The sequence below is a fragment of the Capra hircus genome, chromosome 16 (assembly GCF_001704415.2).
Source record: "Capra hircus breed San Clemente chromosome 16, ASM170441v1, whole genome shotgun sequence".
In the NCBI taxonomy this organism is placed as follows: domain Eukaryota; kingdom Metazoa; phylum Chordata; class Mammalia; order Artiodactyla; family Bovidae; genus Capra; species Capra hircus.
This window is the reverse complement of record NC_030823.1, coordinates 65748496-65768866: the sequence shown is the minus strand read 5'-3', so window position 1 is coordinate 65768866 and position 20371 is coordinate 65748496. Positions and strand designations below refer to the sequence as shown.

Below are 20371 nucleotides of genomic sequence, written 5' to 3'. Positions count from 1 at the left end.
TGAGATGGGTGGATGGCATTACCGACTCAATGGACGTGAGTTTGAGTGAACTCCGGGAGTTGGTGATGGACAGGGAGGCCTGGCGTGCTGCGATTCATGGGGTCACAGAGTCAGACACGACTGAGCAACTGAACTGAACCGAACATGATCAGAAATCATGTTTTCCTTCCTCCAAAACTAGTTCTTCTCCTTGAACTCCGCCCCACCCCCCCATAGCAGTATCTCCACTCAAGCCCAAAGCCCAGGAAACATCCCAATCTGATTAGTCAGCAATCCTGGCTATTATATCTCAAAAAAAATTCTTGAATCCACCACTTTGTTTTTCATTTACCCCTGGGACTCTCATAAATACTGCCACCCCCAGCCAGACCATATCGCATGATGCCTAGAGCCGTGGTCCTCAACATTTTTGGCACCAGGAACTAGTTTCATGGAAGACAATTTTTCCATGGACTGAGGAGGGGGACTGATTTTGGGATGATTCAATACATTACATTTATTGTGCACTATATTTCTATTATTATTACATCAGTTTCACCTCCAAACATCAGGTCTTAGATCCTGTTGGTTGGGGACGCCTGGCCTAAGCACTTTACTAGTTCTTCCAGATCTAGTCTTGAGCTTTCTCTAAATCATTACCTACATACCAGCAAAAGAGAGCTTCTTAAAACCAAACAAAAGTCTGTGTTAAATCATGGAAAGCCTTCAATATTACACAGAAAAGAAAATCTTTCCCCTCCTCTGGTCTTTCAGGTGTTCCATGCACTGGCCCCACCTTATCTGCCACGATTCTTTTCTTACCCTTTCCTGCTTTGGGACCATTACACACACTTCCTTCTCTTCTGTGGGCACTCTGCTACCTTTACATGGCTCATCCTCACTCGTCATTCAGATCTCAGCTCTAATGGTGCCTCCAGAGAAGATTGGTTTTGTTTTTTCCTTCCTTATACTATAAAAATATTACATCTGTAATGTTCAATATGGTGCTGGAGAAGACTCTCTTGAGAGTCCCTTGGACTGCAAGGAGATCCAACCAGACCATTCTAAAGGAGATCAGGCCTGGGTGTTCCTTGGAAGGACTGATGCTAAAGCTGAAACTCCAGTACTTTGGCCACCTCATGCGAAGAGTTGACTCATTGGGAGACTCTGATGCTGGGAGGGATTGGGGGCAGGAGGAGAAGGGGACGACAGAGGATGAGATGGCTGGATGGCATCACGGACTCGATGGACATGAGTTTGAGTGAACTCCGGGAGTTGGTGATGGACAGGAAGGCCTGGTGTGCTGCGATTCATGGGGTTGCAAAGAGTCGGACACGACTGAGCGACTGAACTGAACTGAACTGAACTGAATGTTCAATGTGTTTCTACTTAACATAATAAATGTTTATTAAAATTGTTGAGAAATACAAGGAAATCAGATTTATAACCTGCAGATAAGTAAGTGAGCTTAACTACAGTTATTCAGTCACCCTAGGAAAAACAGACTATAAGGAAATTCAAACCAGCCAATGTGAACTGAGTAGTTCAGAACCCATTTCTAGGTCAGGTTGTTATCCACAAAAGCAATGCATGCAAGATATGAACATTACATCAAGAAAATATAAGGTAACTATGATAAAAAAAAACCCACTCTCTTCTTATATATTTTTTCTCATCAAGTTGGTTTACTTGCAATATGACTTACTTTTTGGTTTCAGAACTTATGTCATTTTGTAAAATTAAAAACAATTATGATTTTTAAGTGGATATTACAATCCAGTGTTTTGTAATGTATACAGAGTAGCATTATGGAGAAAATGGTTTTAAAAATCACCTTAAATATGTGCTACAATAGAAGTACCAAATGGAGGTTCACAGAAATTTAAAATATGAGATGTCTTGGTTTTCTTATACAAATAATGCCCCCAAACCACCCGAGCACTAAATTTTTTTCTTCAAAAAAGTAACAGAATAGAAATAGAATAGACAACAAATAGAATAATGTACACTAAGAATATGAAGGACTATGGCAGCATCATTATTTGACATAATATGAATTTTGATAGGCACTGCTATAAGCATATTTACTTACTTTGGACATTCAACTTGATTTTGCCCAAGGCTGTACCAGCTGGATTCTGAGCCACACACATATAAGTACCAGCATCCTCTCTGACAGCTCTGGAAATCTGCAAGCCGCCATGGGGAAGAACTGCATGGCTTCTACCTACATCACAGTTAGAACAGGGTGAGAAGAATTTTTTCTTTTGTTAAAAAAATTATACTGACTTCTGAATTATAAAACTGAGTTGCCACGATTGTCTTGAGAGAAAGAGTACCTGAACTGATGACATTGATGCCTTCTTTTTGCCAAGTGATGAAAGGACTGGGTGTCCCTGTTGCTTCACAGGGTAATAAAATGGGATTGTTTAGAATGACGTCCAGCTCACTTGGCTGAGGCTGAATGACTGGAGCCTCTGTAAGAACCAATCAACAGAAATATTGCAAGAATGCTAGTTAGTGGCATAAATATCTACAGTAGCTGTGAGGTTAAACCTGTCTGAATTCATACTTCCAAAATATTAGTGATTTCATTGCCCAAGGGAAAAGTACATATCAGTCATATCACGTTGCTTTTTGAGTCTTGTTACTATAGCCAGTTTCCATTAGAAGAACTCCAGAGAAAAGACTAAAATCAGAAACAGATCGTAAAAATTCAACGAAAATAATTTAGAGGTTGTTCATTGTGGTTTGTCATCTGTATGCTTTCTTTAGTCTGCTGAAGAATATCTATCAGCTTTCATAGCCCCAAAATATTATTGTGGTTTATGACCCTAGACAGGACCATCTTTGAAGAAAAAACATGACTTAAAGAGATAACAACAAGATTTTAATGAATAAGTACCCTTTCATACCTTGGACATGAAGGCTCACGTGTCGATGTGCAGAACCAGCTGAATTCCTGGCAACACAAGTATATCTTCCAGCATGGCTTAGTTGAGTGGCAAGTATTTCAATTGCTCCTAAAAAGGAGAGAAGAATTTCATGCATAGGGCATCCCTCGTTTTCTGGTTTGATAAACCATGTCTCTCTGATTTTTGTGTTTCTGTCCCCCTGGCACGGGGGTCCTTGGCTTGTAGTCCTACTTGTATTCCCTGTGCCTACCTAGCACAGAACTTATAAAAAAAAAAAACACCATTAACAACTTTATTTAGGTGAATTTTCAGACTATAAAATTCAGCCATTTAAATGTACAATTCAGTAACTCCTGGCATATTACAGACTCATGCAATTATCACAGTTTAATTTTAGAACATTTTCATTACACCAAAAAGAAATCTTACCCCCGTTTATAGTCCTGCCTCGCTCTCAACCCCACTGATCACTAATTTACTTTCTGTCTCTAAATATTGATCTCTTCTGGGCATTTTACCTAGATGGGATCATACCGACATCTTTTGTGTCTGATTTCTACTGTGAGCATAGTTTTTGAGTTGCATCTGTTGTAGTATGTGTCAATATTTTTGTTCCATTTTATTGTTAAATAGAATTCCATTGTGTAAAAGTGAGCCCCATTGTTTATCCATTAACCAGTTAATGGAAATTTACACTGCTTCCAATTTTTGGCTATTCAGAAGATTGCTACATGAATATTTGCATATAAATCTTTGCATGGACATATGTTTTTATTTCTCTGGGTAGATACCTAGGAGTGGAGTTGCTGGGTCATAGGGTAACTCTTTCTTTCTGAGAAAGTTCTAAACTGTTCTCTTAGCACAATACTTTGTGGTGAAGAATAGTTAATTTATATTTTATGATTTTACTTGCTACCCATCTATGCAGATTTCTGAGATAGCCAACATACTTTGCTATGAAAGCCAAGTTCATCTTTCATTATTTTCCTCCTTTTGAAGAAATGAATTCTCTTAGCATAAGATGCACACACTCATAAAGCCCCAGGATGTTCAGGATGTTAGTTGCTACTTTTTATCATCCTCCTCAATGCAGGATGAATTTTCAGAAACATGAATGTGAATCACCTGTACTTTCATTTAGGTGAATTTTTTCTCTTTAATACAGAAAATTTTCAGAGCTTAAATTTTATAAATGGTGTTTACAACCACCCTCAAAAAACAGCCACATCATAACACTTACCACCCAATCGTACTTGTTAAATTATAGAAAACTTGAAAGCAAGAACCCTGTCTTAGTTTTAGATCCTCAGAAATTTAGTGGAGTACATAGTCCATTTTAGGTACTAAATGATTATAAAATGAATGGACATTCTATTTGGCCAAAGAAGTATGGTTCACTCAAAGGCAACCAGTAAAATTTTTAAACCTTGTTGTTGTTTAGTCGCAAAGTTGTGTCCAATTCTTTTGCAACCCTATGGACTGAGCTTCTCAGGTGGCTCAGACAGTAAAGTGTCTGTCTGCAGTGCAGGAGACCTGAGTTTGATCCCTGGGTTGGGAAGATTCCCCTGGAGAAGGAAATAACCCACTCCAGTATTCTTGCCTGAAGAATTCCATGGACAGAGGAGCCTGGTGGGCTGCAGTCCATGGACTGCAAAGAATTGGACATGACTACCACATACATGTACTGCAGCCCGCTAGGCTCCTATGTCCATGGGGTTTCCCAGGCAAGAATACTGGAGTGGGTTGCCATTTCCTCCTCCAGGGGATCTTCCTGACCCAAGGACTGAACATGTGACTCCTGTAGCTTCTGCATTAACAGGTGGATTCTTTATCACTGAGCTACCAGGGAAACCTTTCCAAACCTTAGGTTTAGAAAATATGCACATAAAATCTAAGTGGTCATGCTGAATACATGCAAATCAGTTTTAGTTATTATTTATTATTTTGTTTTCAGGTTTTTTCCTATCCCTTTCCCTCATTCTCCTCTCAACCCTAACTGAATTTTTTCCCAAATATATTTTTTTCTTTTATTTTGGTGCAACAAAAGTTCAAGTAAGGCCATCCATTAGTAACTAACCCAATCAATATCTGTGTCATCACTGAGCTGGGTCTTACCTGAGGACAGAATTCTATAGCCCTCTCCTCTGGGAAGCAGTCTTATACCATTCTTCATCCAGTGGATTGAGGGAAATGGAACTCCTGAAGCGGTGCAGGTGATCACTGCGGGGGTGTGTTTGGTTACTATGAAGTCTGTAGGCTCATCAGCAATGGAAGGTGGAACTGAAAAACAACAACAAAAAGAAAGAAAACTACATGTTTCCAACCCTGACAGATTTCCAAAGCCTACTCACAAATCCTTCTCTTTCTACATTGAAAGTGAATGTCTGGTAAGTGGAAAGGGAAGCCCCTTGGTGAAGTGGTGAAAAGAAGAAATGATGTCATTATAATAACTTTCAGTCCACATACTAAGCCAGCTCTACCTTGGACAGTGAGATCCACAGTTCTCTCGTCCTCTCCAGCATCACTGGTCACCGTGCACTCATAGGTCGCAGTGTCATCCACAGAAGGGGAAATAATTACCAGCGAACCTGAAGAAAGGAGCCTAGAAGAGATCTCAAAGCAATGAGGTGCTATATATCAGTTTTCATAAATGTTTCTAGTTGGTTCAACATGGTACCATGTTGGGAGCTGAGGGAAATGGAACTCTTTCTTCAAATGTTAAAGTGAGCATTATTTTATGTATCAAACTTTAAGTTTATATGGCAGTGGGTTAACAGGGCCTCAACCTCAACATTTTCAGGAAGCAGTGGTATAGAATGATTGCCTTAAGAGGGAACCCTGCAGTTTCTGAATGCTGACAGCGTGACCAACCATGCTCTCCTAGGTGAAATACAGTGAAATGGGCACACTGAGGATAGCCGCTCTTTACTGACCACCAAATACATTCCTGGTACCACCTCAGATGGTTCACATCGATGATCTCTAAATTTCACAGTAATTTTGCAGCTTGGAATTTGGTTATTTCCACTGACCGATAGGTAACTACAAGTCTGTCTTGCAGCTTTCCCTACTTCACGTATCTCCTTACATGTGGTGGATACCTTGGAGATGCACAGTACATAAATCAGACTCTAACTTGAAATAAACTCAAAACCAAAGTTGTCTGAATCACTTAAAATATACAAAAGGCTGAATAAACACACATACATTATTTAAGTAATCTAAATAAGAATATCTGTTTTCTTACCTCAAACTGTGCACCAATAAATGGGAATAATTTGATTCAATGGGAACATATTTGACCTGCTTCTTAATTCAAGGGCATTGGCATTTTCCACATAGAGTATGCTTTCAAGTCATTAAACCCCCAATGCCAAAGGATTAAAAGGATGAGAAAGAGAGAGACGCAACAGATTTTCAAGTGAAACCCTCCTGATTTATGTTTCCAGATGTAACAGAATTGATTTTTATCAGGGCAGGTCTATGAAACCTTGTTTTTAGTGATATAGCAAATCTTTTGACAAGATATCTATTAACACAAGAAATGCTCATCTAAGGAATCAGAAATCTGTAGTATTTTTAAGGTTAGTTTTTAAAAATATGATCTCATAGTAAGAAGAATGGTAGTAAAGCTGGAAGAGTACAGAAAATTGGTGAAACTGCTATTCTTCCACCTTACACATGCTGCCAAATACCTACACTGTATTTGAAGGTATAAAATTTGATTTTTCTTCTGCAACTAAAACTCATATTATTTTTAAAGAGTACTTTTTCTTTTATACCAAATGATGTTTTTATCCTTTGTCATTATAAAATTACAAAAGGTGCTACAAACAGCAGCAGAATGGAAATTTAATGCTATAGAGCTCACTGACAGTTATCCACAGGGCTTACGGAAAGAGAAGTTATACCTATAATTCAGAAAAAAATACTTTAGACTGAAAAACTAATTCAATACTAAGAAAAATATAGTACGCTCTCTACATACTAGCTAGTTCTTCATACTTTATACATTTTCTGTCCCCATCGATAAAGTGAAAATGTTAAATCTTTGAAAAATATGTTTCTAGATAGCTGGTGGAATTTTGCAGGTAAACTGCTCCTTACCTGTATGAATTCTGATTTTGATCAACATTCAGAAGATGCCCGTTTTTTCTCCAGTTGATTGACGGTTTTGGTATACCAGTAGCCTCACAAGCCAGAGTGGTTTGAACATTTACTGTTACAGTTATGTTGGTAGGACCCGGAGCAATGGATGGAGGAACTAAAACAGTTACCAAGTAAGAGAAAACACATTCAGCAAACAGAATGCTGTTTGAAGTATCTCTGCCAAACTGAAATTAATCACTGATAACTTGTTTACATTTATGAACACAACAAGGTTCTCTGCACTTACATAGTGCTGTGATAATGCCATTCACCATGAGTCCTGATTGTTCATAACAGAGCGCTGGACCTGAAGGTCTCTGTGCTATGACCTCACTGGTTTAGGCAACCAAAGAACATCTGACTCTAAGACTGGATGTTGTTCCTAAACGTATATTTACCATGGACCTGTAAATCTATTCGCCTGCGATCTGTCCCAGCAGCATTGGTAGCCATACACAAATATCGCCCACTGTCAGTCACTTGTGCCGACTGGATGTGAAGGAATCCATTTTCCAAGATGGAGTATCTAGAAGAAAATCACACGTGAAGGTCTCTGAATGTGAGTCTTTCTGATCATGCACATTTTAACTGAGAGCATTTTAAAAGACTCAGTTATCCATTGTTAGTCCTTTTCCTGCTTCAGAAATTTGTAATACCCTTGGTAGAAAAAAGGGATATTCTGAAAAGGGGGACTTATGATCTTGGATACATTATAATCGTTATATTTTGGATGCAAGCTTTTAGGAATTAGAGTTAGGGTTTTAAAATACTGCAGTTTCATTGTTATATTAAGATGAAAAGACTCAAATAATGCATTGGATCAAATATTTAAAAACTTACATTTCAGTCCCTACAGTATTTTCATCCTTTTCTAGAACTGTTACCTTGCATGACTCCCAGACAGAACAGCTCCATCCTTTCTCCATGTTATCTTTGGGGCTGGCACACCTTCTGCAAAGCATTCCAATAGAGTTGACTTATTTAAGTGAATGACAAGACTCTGGGGGCCACTCTTTATGCTTGGAGGAACTGTAAAAGAGATGCATGTGGAAAATTTCATTTATATCAGTAACACAGCCTGAACTAAGACTCTGACTAGGTAATAATACAAGCTGAGATTTGAGTCTAATATATGGCTTTGCCGATGGCTAATTCAGGTTAGTATAAATAGAATTGGGGTTGAATTCCTAAAACCTTATTCAAGATAAGATTTTATTTAAAAATCTACTCAAAAATGAAGTGGGGAAGAGGCTTTAAATCCCTGATATGGTGTGTGAAGGGCTTCCCTTGTGGCTCAGGTGGTAAAGAATCTGCCTGCAATGTGGGAGACCTGGGTTCGAGCTCTGGATTGGGAAGATCCCCTGGAGAAGGGAAAGGTTACCCACTCCAATATTCTGGCCTGAAAAATTCCACAGGCTGTATAGTCCATGGGGTTGCAAAGAGGTGGACATGACTGAGTGACTTTCACTCACTTACTCATGGTGTGTGAAATCTTTCTATGGAAGAGGCTTGAAAAGAGTTAAAAAAAAAAAAAAAAAAAAAAAAAAACCAGCTCTGGTATGATACAAATTAAAGATGATATTTCTTATTTCTCTTTGGCCAAAAAATGGTCAGAGAATGTTAACACTGGAACAACTTCACTTTAAATAAAGCTTAGAAAGTGGGCTGTTTAAAAAAAACACATCTGTGATTAATCATGCAAGTCTCAGAGCATGTATTTTACTAATCACTGAGTTCACATGGGAATACAAAACTTGAATTTTAATTTTAGTGTTAGAGATATTAACTGCCTGGGTCATCCAACTTGTAAAATTTCATCTATTAAAACATCAGAGGAGTGGTTTTTAAAAGTCAGTGTCATATTCCTGAAATTTGGCAAATTTTAGTGTTTAGATTTTATATTTGAGAAAATTACAATCCCATGGCAGTTTCTGTCTAGCACATATATAATCAAACCCCAACATCCATAAAAGTGACTAAATAATTGGCTACTTGTCACCCAGAGATTTAGTGTATTAACTTCTCCAGTGGCTCTGATCTGAATGATATAAAGCATCAGAATATTCTGATAACAATTGGACATGTATTGTCCTCTAAGAGAAATGTATCTTTAAGTATATTTTTGAAGCTGAGTTAGTTTGAATATAGCTATAGCACAAATGTCACATGTTGTCTATGTCAAAAGAAATAAGATAAGCACAAGAATTTGTTTAGTATGCTCATAAAAAACAAAATTGTTATCTCTCTGAATGTCCTGTCTAAATTTTTAAATTGTAAAACAGCGGTTAAGCTTTCTTACCATTGACAGTGAGAATAAACTCTCTTGTAGTCTTTCCCACAATGTTGCTGGCAACACAGGTATAATTGGCGGTATCACCTAGATCTGCATTATTAATTTGCAAGTATCTCCCTCCAGATAGGATTCTTATTCGAGGTGTTGCCTGGATTCAACAAGGAAAATTTAGCATTAAAATGTCAGGAAAATGAAATAAGAATCATCAAAAGTAACCAAATAGTGAACTGTAGCATACCTGTCTCCCACTATCTTCGTCTGCTCCCCCTACCACTACCCTGGATTAAAAACTCTTGGGAGCTATCTCTATGAGTGTAGTTAAGGCAAGAGCACAATCAGTGTCTTGTTCTTCACAGTGACGGCCACAGTGATCCACTCAAGGATGGAAAAGGGTTTCAAGTTGGGCTCATGAGTGCTCCCTGCAGGACGTTTCTGGAAGTGTTGGGATAAGGCATATTTTTACTGGAATCTGATAGTGAGGGTGACCTAGGCTGGTGGCAGTTGTACCACCATGTGGGGACAACTTGCTGTGAATCTAAGACATAAACAGCACTGAGATAAAGAAGGAAAACAGAGATGTTTGACTACATAATTAGAGCCTCTGGATAATGCCTAAAGCTTAAGTTCACCAATTATTATTGCTAATAAACATGTTCCTCCTGCTCCCAATTAAGTTGTTAACAGTCTGAAGCCTGTTACTTAAAGCTGAAAGTTTCCTGATAATAAATTACCTTTGGTTAACTTAAAGGAAACAATTATCCTTCAACATTTTTAAAATAAGTAAATAAATGATTTTAGTTTACAAATATTTGTCAAGCATTTATTTTGTATCCAGGCATGGGACCAAAAATTATGAAACTACAGAGATCTATATTGAGATGAAATACTGAAATATAATGATATCTACTCTATTATGTCCAATTGAGGACTGTTCAATACGTGAACCGTGAACTTCCTGATGTTCAAGCTGGTTTTAGAAAAAGGCAGAGGAACCAGAGATCAAATTGCCAACATCCGCTGGATCATGGAAAAAGCAAGAGAATTCCAGAAAAACATCTATTTCTGCTTTATTGACTATGCCAAAGCCTTTGACTGTGTGGATCACAAGAAACTGTGGAAAATTCTGAAAGAGATGGGAATACCAGACCACCGAACCTGCCTCTTGAGAAATCTATATGCAGGTCAGGAAGCAACATTTAGAACTGGACATGGAACAACAGACTGGTTCCAAATAGGAAAAGGAGTACGTCAAGGCTGTATATTGTCACCCTGCTTATTTAACTTCTATGCAGAGTACATCATGAGAAACGCTGGGCTGCAAGAAACACAAGCTGGAATCAAGATTGCCGGGAGAAATATCAATAACCTCAGATATGCAGATGACACCACCCTTATGGCAGAAAGTGAAGAGGAGCTAAAAAGCCTCTTGATGAAAGTGAAAGAGGAGAGTGAAAAAGTTGGCTTCAAGCTCAACATTCAGAAAACGAAGATCATGGCATCCGGTCCCATCACTTCATGGGAAATAGATGGGGAAAGAGTGGAAACAGTGTCAGACTATTTTTTTGGGCTCCAAAATCACCGCAGATGGTGACTGCAGCCATGAAATTAAAAGACGCTTACTCCTTGGAAGAAAAGTTATGACCAACCTAGATAGCATATTCAAAAGCAGGGACATTACTTTGCCGACTAAGGTCTGTCTAGTCAAGGCTATGGTTTTTCCTGTGGTCATGTATGGATGTGAGAGTTGGACTGTGAAGAAGGCTGAGCGCCGAAGAATTGATGCTTTTGAACTGTGGTGCTGGAGAAGACTCTTGAGGGTCCCTTGGACTGCAAGGAGATCCAACAAGTCCATTCTGAAGGAGATCAACCCTGGGATTTCTTTGGAGGGAATGATGCTGAAGTTGAAACTCCAGTACTTTGGCCACCTCATGCGAAGAGTTGACTCATTGGAAAAGCCCCTGATGCTGGGAGGGATTGGGGGCAGGAGGAGATTGGGACGACTGAGGATGAGATGGCTGGATGGCATCACGGACTCGATGGACATGAGTCTTAGTGAACTCCGGGAGATGGTGATGAACAGGGAGGCCTGGTGTGCTGCGATTCATGGGGTTGCAAAGAGTCGGACACGACTGAGCGACTGAACTGAACTGAACTGAACTGAGGACTGTTCATAAACTTTTAAAAAATATGCCAGGTAGCAACAAAGGCTGATATTTTCCGGTTGTGCCAAAGTGGATCTGCTTCAGGAAGAGTCCAAATGAGATTTTTCTACCATATGGGTTCTGTCCCAGATAAACATATATTCCTAGTGAAAAAAGCTGTTCACACTAAGATGTACAGTTCAGGTCAATTTATCTTTAAAGTCCACACATTTTCTGTAGGCCTTTAATTGCTACAGCGGCCATTAGTGGTAAATTTTTATTATTTCTAATGAGAACAGGTGATTTTTTTCAATATACATGGAAGTTCCACAAAACATATTTTTAAGTTCAATATGGGTATAGCAGGACTTTATGCTAATAAAAAGTTCCGAGTTGATTTTTGTGTCTCTTCCATGAATATCAGTAAGTTCTGCTTATTTACTCAGTCTCACTTCAACTTTCTCTGGTTCTCTTCCCATTTACTGCCAGTGATTCTTCAAAATTTCATTTCTTTCCTTAGAACCTTATTCTGAGCAGGTGACCCTGTTTCCTACTCCACTGAGAAAATCAAAGCCAAGTGCCTGCAATTTCTCCCTCTTGCATATGAATGCAACCTTCCTTCCTACATTTCCATCTCTGTGGAAAAGGTCGTCCCTTCAGTCCAAGGCTAATCTCTTCATCTGTCACCAGGGTCCCATCCTTTCCCTACTCAACACACTTAGTTCTCTATCTTCAAAGTCTTCTAGTTAATAAGAACAAACAAATCTCTTTTGTATTTAAATAACAGTCCACAGTCACTCCCACTTCCTCCTCTTTCACTCCCCCAACAACTGTAACGTGTCTTCTCCTTTGATCAATCTACTGAAGACTGCTTACATCTTGAATCACATCTGTGTATTACCAAAGCCAATAAACACACTTTACTTTGTATCTTGACGCGAACTCTGTTAACTGCTCCCTCTCTATTTCTTGGCTTTCAGTACACCAACTTCTCCAAGTGTTCCTTCTCAGTCCCACTTTTCTCCTCTTCTTCCTTGACTCACCTTTTAATTGTCAATGTTGTCTTAGGTGTTATTCTCATTTACAGGGCTTCTCACACCACGTGCTTTCTGGTTGACCTCACACAAACCTATGGCTTCAACAACAGGCTATACTATTGAGGACCACCAAATCAAAGATATTTTTGAGTAAATATGGACCCATATTTCTTAGAACTTTGTGGAATTTCCATTTGGATAATATATAGGTAATTCAAATTCAAAATATCTAAAACTGAACTCATCTCTCTTTTTTTTTTTTTTTAACCATCTACTGTTGAATTCAGTCTGTCCCAGTACTGACGTCACTTGGTCATATCTGAAATTAGCCTGATTTCTCCATCATTTACGTTTACTCAGTCTCTGTCTGAACATCTAGTAGTCTAGAGTGAAATGCACACATGGGAGATACGACTATGGAGGAAAAGTCAGAGCATGAAGGGCTTTGTGAGCAAAGCTGGGCAACTGAACCTGAATCCTGAAATCTATGGAGAATCATCAAAGGATTTTAATCAAGGTCTACTTCAACCATACCAAGCTACCTGCAGTTCCTGAGACAACAGCATTCCTTTTCCCGTAATGCCTTTGTGCGTACTGTCACCTATGTTTGGAGTCCCCTTCTTTCTCACCCAACATTTAAACTGAACTCACCCTTTCCAAGAGGCTCCCCTGGGCTATTCTTTATCCTTAAGTCTGGGTTACTTGCTTCTTTTCACTGTTTCTCCTCTGTATATCCCTCTAAGATAAAATTTATCAGCAGTATCAATTTTCTATACCTGTGATGTACTTCTGTATATTTTCAGATAGTCTACGAGCTCCTTATGGATCAGGATTATTGTCAGGAGTGATCACAATGCGTAGCATTATAGCAGGCACACAATAAACAGAGAAACTGAGGCATGGGGCTGTTAAGTGATACGCATGATAATTAAACACGTTAGTAACTCTCAGAATCCAGTCTCTCTGTGGTTAGTGTTTGTGTGATTTGATGATGGCTAAAGTCTCTCTGTCTTAGGTATTAGGGACATAATTTCCTTTTATTTAGACTCAGTGTATCACAATTGGTTATACTAAGAGGATGAGGAAAAAGAAGGATAAGTAACTATTAGGATAAAGACAATCTGACATTCAAAGTCAAGGCTTAGAGCCAATCCTAAAAGGCTACTTAGGATTCTAGGCTCTGATACTCTGAGAGCAGACAGGTATCACCAGAGCATGGGCGCCTCACAGAGCCAGTAACTGTATTTCCAAAGATTTCAGTCTAGACTCCTGGTATGGGAAAGATTGAAGGCGGGAGGAGAAGGGGACGACAAAGGATGAGACGGTTGGATGGCATCACTGACTCGATGGACATGAGTTTGAGTAGCTCTGGGAGTTTGTGATGGACAGGGAGGCCTATCGTGCTGTAGTCTATGGGTCACAAAGAGTCGGACACGACTGAGTGACTGAACTGAACTGATTCACAGATCCTTGGGGTCACTCCTGAGGTCCAAGTTTAGATTAAGGAAAGTCAGTAACAGGTTTGCCCAGGGACTTGGCAAGAAAAGTCAGTTCTTTTGAGACTTTGATGGTTTCTTTTCTTTCAAGAAAAGACATGAGTGTTTCAATCCAAGTTTAATTCACCAGCTCCAGGGGATACATACTTAGGCCAATTTACAGAGTATGTGAATCAAAATACCTGTCTTTTGACTCATAACTAGCTACTACCTACACCAGCAAAGGCTGAGAAAAGAAGGCTGACAAAAGGACTCTGTGCCCAGCCCTGCAATGCTGAATAACTAGTAACCTGATGTTGAAGGACTCTATAGCTGATTTTTTTTTTTTTTCTCAAAATGAATCTGTGGAACTTGGCAAAACTTACCTGTAACCGTTCTCCATTTTTAAGCCAAGTGATTACAGGTGGAGGCACTGCATCTGATTTGCATTCCAATGTCACTTGTCTGTTCCGTAACACAGTGAAATCCTGGGGCTCACCAGTTCCAGCAATATTAGGGGGTACTGGATGGGAAAACAAATACACCAAAGGCTTTTAATAAATGAGATATAAAATGCTCTGGATTATCTTAGGTGTTCAACAGTGTTGTTTCTGCTGTATGAAAGAAGCAGCAAAGATTTAAAATGCTACTCATTCAATTTATAGTACCCTGATAACAAATAGTGAACTTTTTAAATCGTACTCAGTACTTAAGTACCTTAAGTAATGAAATTCTTCTGATAGCCCCATGAATGACAGCATAAGTAATATAACCACATTTTATCACCATTTAATAGGTAAAGAAACTAAGGCCCAAAGAAGGGACTTTTTTTTTTTTTTTTTTGTCCAGGTCTACACTTGGTAATAATTTTCTCTGAACATATTTTAAAACTTTTAAATTAGGTTCTGTTCATCATAACAAACAGAAATATATAGATTTTTCTTAATATGCAGAAAGCGGGGCAAAAAAGGGGTAAGGAATTAAGAGGTATATACTACTATATATAAAATAAATAAGCTACAAGGATATAAAGTAAAGGGAATACAGTCAATATTTCATAATAACTTTAAGTGGAGTGTAATTTCTAAAAATTTTCAATCACTATGGTATATACCTGAAACTAATATAAAATTGTAAATTAACTATACCACAATTTTAAAAATGTATATTTTTTATGTGACTGCTGTATACACAACTTACATGTCAGTTGGTCTAATTTGTGTATAGGGCTGGTGGGGGCAGGAGAACACTCCTACATTACCCCAGGCCTACATTTTGGATTGCTTAGTGATTTAGGCTATGAGGAGATAAAGATCTGTTAAGTTCTTTAAATGTTCCTCTCTTTGAACAGTAATTTCCAGCTCTGTGTCAAAGTAGGACCAGCCATAGTCTAATTGGCCCTACTTTCTAGAAGGTAATTTGGTCTTGAATGTGTGTGTGTGTGTGTATGTACGTGCATATGCGTATAGTTGCATATAATCAAGAAAGTGGACTTACAGAAATTTATTAAAACAAAATAATTAAAAATAGGCCAACACACTTATACAAGAATGCCTATAATGGTGCTGCTTATGTTGGTGAAAATACAGAAACAGCCAAAAATAAGGAATGTATTAAATAAGTAACGGCATGTTCATAAAATTGGAAATCATGCAATCGCTAAAAAGTAATGTTATAAAAATATATATTTTTTGACATGAAAACATGTTCAACATGCCACTGAGATAGAGTCAAATACTATATGCCACAAGATCACATTTCTGTGACAATATTTATATGTAAAAAGGTCTTATTCTTGTGTGATGAGATTATGAATACTTTTTATTTTCATTTTTACTCTAATTTATATTCTATGATTTCAAAGCAGTGAATATGAATTATTTGTGCAGGAACAGAACATATAACTCAAAAATCTACTAAACTACTCCCATGAGCACATGATCAGTCAAATGTAAAAATCAAAATTTCAAAATACATATTTCCTAATATATAAACATAGTTTTATGATGTGTTGGATAGCTGCCCTATGTTCCATAAATTATGCCTTTTAATTAGGTATAAGTGTATGATGGACTGCAGGACATTTTGCCAGCATTACCATGCACTCTCACTAAATACTCTTTATCATCATCTCCTGCAGGACTGGATGCCAGACATGTGTATCTTCCTGTATCTTCCACCTATAAAATTCAAATAAGTGAATTGCACAAGGTTAACATACTGGTTTTGATGATGAGAATAAATATCTATTAGAACAAATGTAAAGGACTCACACAAAGCAAGATATCATTAATACAGCATAATAATTAACATTTAATAAATGTCTTAACATTTGTATTTAGCACTCTGATACTGAGCATGGCTCAGCATCTCTGCTACATGTAAATCTATGTATTTGACATAGATTTAAGGGGTTTTCAGGGCACCTGTTCCCAATAAAATCTCTTTTTTTTTGGTAAAAAATAAAAAAGGAAACAAAAAGAGAGTTTCAGTGTTTGATCTCAGAATGTTTGCACGTTATGTATGTTAATGATGTCAGAGAAGGCAGATACATACAGGACACAGCACCACATCTGACACAAATACTACTCAGTATTTTTTGAAGAAGGAAGTATTTACGAATTTAAATTGCAGATTGCAAAATTCTATTGGAGACTTTCTGAAGCAAGTAAAACACATTAATCAACCAACCAACCAACCAAAGTAGTAAATAAAAATCAGGTTATTTTAATAAAGAACATTAATACCATATTTTTAATATTCCTTGATATACACAGTGAAACCATATAGCCATGTTATGTAATTTGGCTGTAAATAAGTCAGGCTGACAGAAAAATCTGTTTTCTGACTAAAACCAGAAACATTCCTTTAAAAATGCCCATGCAGAGTTTCCACTGAAGTGTTAGACTTTATTCATATTTGACACTGTACACACAGCCCATGCTTAAATAAGTGAAAAGTATACACTGAAAAACAGATGATCTTACTACTGTGAAAAATGTATTTTGAAAAAGTAGAAAATCCTGTTTTCATTTATTACTTGAATATTCCTAGAATACTGAGAATTTTAAAATTCTTACTTCAAAACTGATTTATGGGTTATTGAAAAACTTTTTTTTTTTCAGTGGGGTGCATAGACTCCACTGAAAAATTTTAGATTAGGATGTTAAGACTAGTATGTCTGGAAAATTACTAACTCTAACTTTAGAAGAGTGACAGTCACATCGTCCTTCAGTTAAGAATTGAAAGGGATGTACTACTGCCTGGAGAATAATTTCAAAGTTGCTCATCATATCTTGAAAACCTCTAAAAGTTAGCTCTCCTCCACCAATACAGCCTATTCCCCAGTTATATTGTCCCCTCCACTTGTCCTGACTCAGCCAAACCTGCACCATCACTCATGACTGTTCTTAGATCTTATTTCCTCCCAGAACCATTTCCTGACAACTTACACCCTTCTGAATATTGATAATTACTATCAGTAGCTACATTTCCTAATGTGTGTTCTCTTAATAGGGTGTTTGAAAAATTGTAATTAATCAGGCTTTTTAGAGAAAGATTTGGAGACATGCATTATGGTTCACAAAGGAGAGAAAGGTACAGTTTTTCCAACCTGTTTTGTCACAGAAGGAGAGTTTGATGGAAAATGTCTTAGCAAACTCTCATCTTTCACCACACAATTTGGAATTTGCAAAATATCCATTATGTACCAGGCATAATTATGTGCAATAGATACATACACAAAAAGACAAAGTTCAGGTAACTAAGATATAATTTAGTAATAAGGGCTCTGACAGAGATAAAATAAAACACAGAGAAGAGGAACCACGAGCAGTCTTGGGACTTGATAATATTTAATGTTTTAATTCTATAATGTTTTAATGGTTTGCTATTGTTTCTTTTCCTAATTTTATCATGTGTGCAGTTTTATTTTTCTGAGACAACTGAAAACTTTTTGAAGGCTGAGAAATGTCTTATGTATTATATTTGTGTTCTTCACGATAGCTAGACTATGTGGGTCACCATTTAACTCTTGATGGAAACTCTGTCTTAACATAACTCTTCATTTTCACATTTAAGACCTAATGTAATGTGGCCTTATTTCCTTTTAGAGCTTTAGTTACCATGATTCCTTTATAGTTACTGTTTTAGTGTACACTTCACTGTCTCCATGCTATTCCTTAGGTTACAAAATTCTTTGGCTTCCCTTTTGGTCAGCTGAAATTATAGCATTCAAGTATTCTGATTCAGCAAGTGGTTTGATAGTGTGAACTGAGTTTTTTCTGGGTTACTAAAATGCTTAATGGAGAGAAGAGGGAAATGCAAAGTATGTTCTCTTTAATGTTAGAAACAAGAAACTGGCCCGACTTCCACTGGCTACGCTGTTGAACCAGACCGAGGATTAAGACCAATTCCATCACTGAGCCAGTGATAAGTACTGGACAAGTGAATACTTCGTCTTTTTCTGGATTTGTAGAAAGGGGATAAAGACATCGCCTTACCCAGCTGTCATGGTGGTCATGGGTGTGATAGAGCTCATAGCCCAACATAAGACTGATGCAATTCATAACCCTGAGCTCTCTTTTCTAGCTCCCTTTCTTTTCCATTTCCTCAGTGAAAATGTACATGAAATATGATTAAGTAATGTGTTATTTTACCTTTAAAGGAATAATGATTATAATAACAATAAAAGCAGCAGTAACAATAATCATTCAAACTCAATTTTAGCATCTCTGCATACCTGTGGCATCAGTCTAAGCACATCACTTTACATTATCTCTAAGGCCCCAAGAACATAAGTTCAGTATTGTTCCTATTTTGATCCTCAGTTAACAGAGGAAGGCATTAGGGAACATACGGATAATATTTGTAACATAAGGTTTGCCTCTGTTTTCAAAAGAGTATATTGTTACAAGACACCCAAGACATATTTCTCTTTAATATATTTACATTTTAGATTAATTTCCTTAAACATAAACTAAAAGAACAGTCAATTTTATTGAATTGACCATTTTTGGAAAAATTCCATCTCTTCAGATTTTCATGTTTGTGAGTTCATTCTGAAGATCAAAAGTGCCCTTTGAAGCCTCTTATACACATATGTTTGACTGCTTTTTGCCATTCTATAAAGGGCTGCTGCTGCTAAGCTGCTTCAGTCATATCCGACTCTGTGCGACCCCACAGACGGCAGCCCACCAGGCTTCCCTGTCCCTGGGATTCTCCAGGCAAGAACACTGGAGTGGGTTGCCATTTCCTTCTCCAATGCATGAAAGCGAAAAGTGAAAGTGAAGTCGCTCAGTTGTGTCTGACTCTTAGCGACCTCATGGACTGCAGCCTACCAGGCTCCTCTGTCCATGGGATTTTTCAGGCAAGAGTACTGGAGTGGGGTGCCGTTGCCTTCTCCGCTATAAAGGGCTATATGGCACAAACCAAGAGCTTCAGGAAATACACTATCACTTATGGCATTGTGAAAACTTGAAAAAATATATATATGAAGGTATCTTGCTTTCTTCTATACTTAATCTGATAATTTCACTTTTTCGTTTTAGTCATGTTACCTTGTAAGTGTCTATTCAATCATGCATGTCATAGAACAAATCTACCCTTGCTAAAGTCACAGAGATCTGAGATATATTCAGACTCTAAGACAATTTCTCCAACACTCCTCAGAGATTAGCAAGTAAGAAGTTTAACCTAGGACAAAATAATCATGTGAATCTTGCACTAACCTGAGTACTAGATATTCGAAGAACCTCTCCTCCTCCAAGAGTCTGCATCTGATCCATCTGTGGGAGGGGTCGACCATCTTTCATCCAGGTAATCTTAGGAGCTGGGATTCCAGAAGCCATGCAGGTAAGTTCAAGAGGATTATTAACAATTACTGACATCTCTATGGGTTCTTCAGATCCATTGATATGAGGTGGTTCTATTTAAAAGGAGTTAAAGACAACAAAATAAACTTGCTGTTTGATAAGATACTGCAGTTTAGAAAAACTTTAAAAATTCAGCTCAAATTTATCTTTGTACAATACAAATTGATTTGGACAAGAATACCAAAATGATAATTCCTTATTATCATTTTGGTATTATTAATGAGATGTTATTAGTCATTGGCACTATTTTATTTTATTGTAGTTTAGTGTTAGTTGCTCAGTCGGGTCTGACGCTTCGTGACCCCATGGATTGGAACCCACCAGGCTCCTCTGTCCATGGGATTTTCCAGGCAAGAATATTGGAGTGGGATGCCATTTCCTTCTCCATTATTGTAGTTTATTGAGGAACAATTTATTAAGTGTCAGCACTATGTAAAGTCTTCGTGCATTATCTTTTCACTGGCACTATTTTAAAAGAGACAGATCATTCTTATAATAGATCATGAAGT

At 37.7% G+C, this 20371-nt stretch overlaps 1 protein-coding gene across 3 annotated transcripts in view; it reads right to left on the bottom strand.

The window, feature by feature from the left end:
• Positions 1-20371, bottom strand: part of HMCN1 (hemicentin 1) — a 546207-nt gene that overhangs the window by 91400 nt on the left and 434436 nt on the right. For all 3 annotated transcript variants that reach the window (XM_005690978.3, XM_018060727.1, XM_018060728.1), the window contains 12 exons: positions 19719-19915; positions 16088-16169; positions 14376-14512; positions 9343-9484; positions 7928-8072; positions 7442-7569; positions 7002-7158; positions 5375-5496; positions 5010-5174; positions 2895-3002; positions 2319-2456; positions 2072-2206 (listed from right to left, as the gene is read on the bottom strand). In XM_005690978.3, coding sequence (XP_005691035.2) covers positions 2072-2206; positions 2319-2456; positions 2895-3002; positions 5010-5174; positions 5375-5496; positions 7002-7158; positions 7442-7569; positions 7928-8072; positions 9343-9484; positions 14376-14512; positions 16088-16169; positions 19719-19915 — 1656 coding nt within the window. The remainder of the gene's footprint in view (positions 1-2071; positions 2207-2318; positions 2457-2894; positions 3003-5009; positions 5175-5374; positions 5497-7001; positions 7159-7441; positions 7570-7927; positions 8073-9342; positions 9485-14375; positions 14513-16087; positions 16170-19718; positions 19916-20371) is intronic.